Source organism: Benincasa hispida, chromosome 11 (genome assembly GCF_009727055.1).
Source record: "Benincasa hispida cultivar B227 chromosome 11, ASM972705v1, whole genome shotgun sequence".
In the NCBI taxonomy this organism is placed as follows: Eukaryota; Viridiplantae; Streptophyta; class Magnoliopsida; order Cucurbitales; family Cucurbitaceae; genus Benincasa; species Benincasa hispida.
Genome location: NC_052359.1, coordinates 20,637,249 through 20,640,415, shown reverse-complemented (window position 1 = coordinate 20,640,415; position 3,167 = coordinate 20,637,249). Strand labels below are relative to the sequence as shown.

The following is a 3,167-nucleotide window of genomic DNA, read 5'->3' as shown; positions in this document are numbered from 1 at the left end:
TCAATGGACATTTTTATAGATTCGGCCTCGACAATGGTTGAAGCCAAATGTATTGGCTTGGCCAATTCCTATGCCCATCTTAGTCTTAGGGTGCTATTTTTGGCCCGAGTCTTGTTATTTGGAGTCTTATTGCCTTTGATCAAGTTTGATGTTGGTTATGCCTTTTTGTCTAAAATCACCCGCATAATAATTATTACAGTTATTTTGTATCTTAAAAGTATATCATGAGCCAAAGTGAACATAGTTTAGTATGTTAGGATTTATGCCCTAAAACTTCATAAATAATACATTGTCTAATTATTTTATTTGCAATAATAAATTATTCATTACAATAAAAATTAAAAGTTATTAAGTACAATCTTTAACAATATGTGGTTGATAAACCTGTGATCATGTTCATGAAATACCTTAAAGGATTAATAATATATGAATATGGTTGGGAGCTTATCTTCAAATAGAGCAGGTGATGAAATTTGTTGTGATAATAAGTCAACAATTGCAATGACCAAACTCCTATCTTTCATGCTCTGTCAAAGTACATTGAATTATATCATTAGAGATTTTATAAATTAGGAAGAAATTTACTTAGAATTCATCAACACTAATGATCAACCGACTGATATATGTTCACCAAAACAATTACATCAAAGAAGCTCAAGAAGCTTTTTTGAAATTTCCAATTAGTTTTTGAGTTCAATGTGACTTATGAACTATATATAAAGGTTATTTTCTACAGAGATCTAATTTAAGAATATGTAAAAGTTATGTAATTTTGTAGAGGAACTATTTCCTAGATCATTAACTAAGAATCTCTAGAGTCTTCTTCTATTGATACCTATACATAAAGGTACTCCCTACCCCTTGTAAGCAAGTAACCAAGTAACTAATAAGAGAACCTCAATTTAGCCAAAGTGCCAAAGCACTCAATAAAAGAAAGTTTTCTCATTTCCTTCATTGACTCCAACAAATATGGTATTAGAGTCATCCTAAATTGAACACCAATTGTGTTCCAAACTTGTTTTTAATCTCAACAAATTAAGTCATATTATTTGTTGGAGAGTACTATTTTTATTGTTCAAGATCTTTGGAAAACCATTGAAGAAGATTATGAAGTTCCTGATGTAGAAGAAGATGAAGTATTAATCCACATGAGCATCTGAGTTGGCATTGACGAGTCAATAAAGAATAGTTTATAGCCTTCCAGCTCATTATACATTTCATGCATGCATGGTCAAATATCGCAAATATGGCAAGACCCTTAAGTCTCATCATTTTCCAAAGCCTCGAGCACAGAAACGGAAGCAAAATAACAAAGCCAGTGCATGAAAGCCATGTGTCAATCTTACCCCTAACATGTCTTATCCTTTATAAATATTAAACAACTCTTTGAAATTTTCACAGGCAAAATAAAGGCTAAAGAAGCCATGGTTAAGGAGGTTAAAGCTCAAGCAAAAGTTGGGGTTGGAATTGAAACTCTTTGGAATGCTTTGGTTAAAGACTTGAGATTTATCATCCCAAAGCTCATGCCCAACACTGTTGAAAAAGTTGACCTTATTCATGGAAATGGTGGCCTTGGCTCTGTTTTGCTCTTTCATCTTGTTCATGGTGAGTTCATGTTTAATTTTTACCTAATTTCCTTACTACTTTCACCTAATTAGTATTTGTCAATTCTAACTAAATTCGATTTTGGTTGTAAATTATCCCCAAATCATAAAATACAAAAAGTTGAGGTTAATTAGTATACATTTAATATACTCAAATAGAAATTTAGGAAAATTCTTATAAATAGTTTATAGAAAAAAGTTTAAAAATATTTTATTTTTAGAATTTTTTTGCTAAGAGTAAATATTTTTAAATAACTGTGAAAGGGTTTGTATAATAGAAAGACAATTTAAAAAAATAGATCAAATATTTCAATTTTAGTTCCGCCACTTCTCCAATGAATTTAAAATTTAGTCAATCAAAGTTAGTTAAACAAAAACAATAACTTTAATAATTTTAATTTTAAAGAAAAATCAACAATAAATTAAACGTAGTAGTAAATCTAAAATTTATTGAAAGTAGGATAACTAAAATTGGACAACGGAAAGTAAATACACTAAAAAAAATTAAACAAACTTTAAAGTATAAAGATTAAAATGGTATTTAACTCTAAAAAAATATAAATAAAAGAAACACTTGTTGAATTAATAATCTGAAAAAGAAAGAATATGATTTTTGCAGATGAGATGATGATGAGAAGTCAGAAGGAAAGGATTGTGGAAGTTGATGAAACAAAGCATGAATTTGGGATAGAAGTGATAGAAGGGAATATATGGAAAAGAGGGTTTTGTTCTTTCAAGACAATATTCAAACTTTCTTCCATGAGTGAAAAGGAAACCCTTGTGGATTTCAAAGTTGTTTATGAGACTGAATTAAGATGTGATGGAGATGAACAAACTCACATGGAGGAAATTGCAACTAGCACAACTCTTTCCTTTTTTCAACTCTTGGAAAAGTTTCTTCTTGATTCATCAAATAATAACTAAACCCCTTTTTAAAAAAAAAAAAAAAAAAAAAAATCCTGTTCTCTCTAATGTAATCTCATCTTAATCTCTCACATGGTCAATTTGGAATGGATGTTATTATTGCACTATTGGAGAATATTATAGATATTAAATTTCAAGTGTTGTTCAATTTATTTCTAAGGTGTATACATTTATGAATCATTTTAGGTTTAATTAATCCTATTTCTAAGGTGTATTCAAAATGTTAAGGACATGTTTGGTTGGCAATCTAAAATTTGTTTTATGTTTTTAGATTCGTTTTGTTCAACCAATATGTAATTAGCCGACAACTCGAATTCTTTTTCTGAAAGCTTTTTTCAAATTCTAACAAATTTTGAAAACAACATTTTTATGTTTTAATTGCATCTAGATTTTGAATATTAAATTTTAAAATGCACAATTATATTACATAAAGTTTTAAAAAAATTAGAAAATATATCAGGTTATAAACTCAATTATTTGTTTAAAATTAAAATATATATTAGTTAATGTATTATAAATTATATAATACTACATGATAATAATTATAGACTTCTATTAACATGAAGTATGTTCATTTATAAATCAATAAAATTTATTGTCAAATAATATTTAATGGATAACTACTAATAGTTTTATGTT

General features: G+C 27.9%; 1 protein-coding gene across 1 annotated transcript; it reads left to right on the top strand.

The window, feature by feature from the left end:
• Window positions 1-1,424: 1,424 nt before the first annotated feature.
• Window positions 1,425-2,528, top strand: LOC120090605 (phytohormone-binding protein CSBP-like). Its single transcript, XM_039048325.1, has 2 exons — window positions 1,425-1,605; window positions 2,224-2,528. Exons 1-2 carry the CDS (start codon window positions 1,425-1,427, stop codon window positions 2,526-2,528), a joined length of 486 nt encoding a protein of 161 aa, XP_038904253.1.
• Window positions 2,529-3,167: the final 639 nt, after the last annotated feature.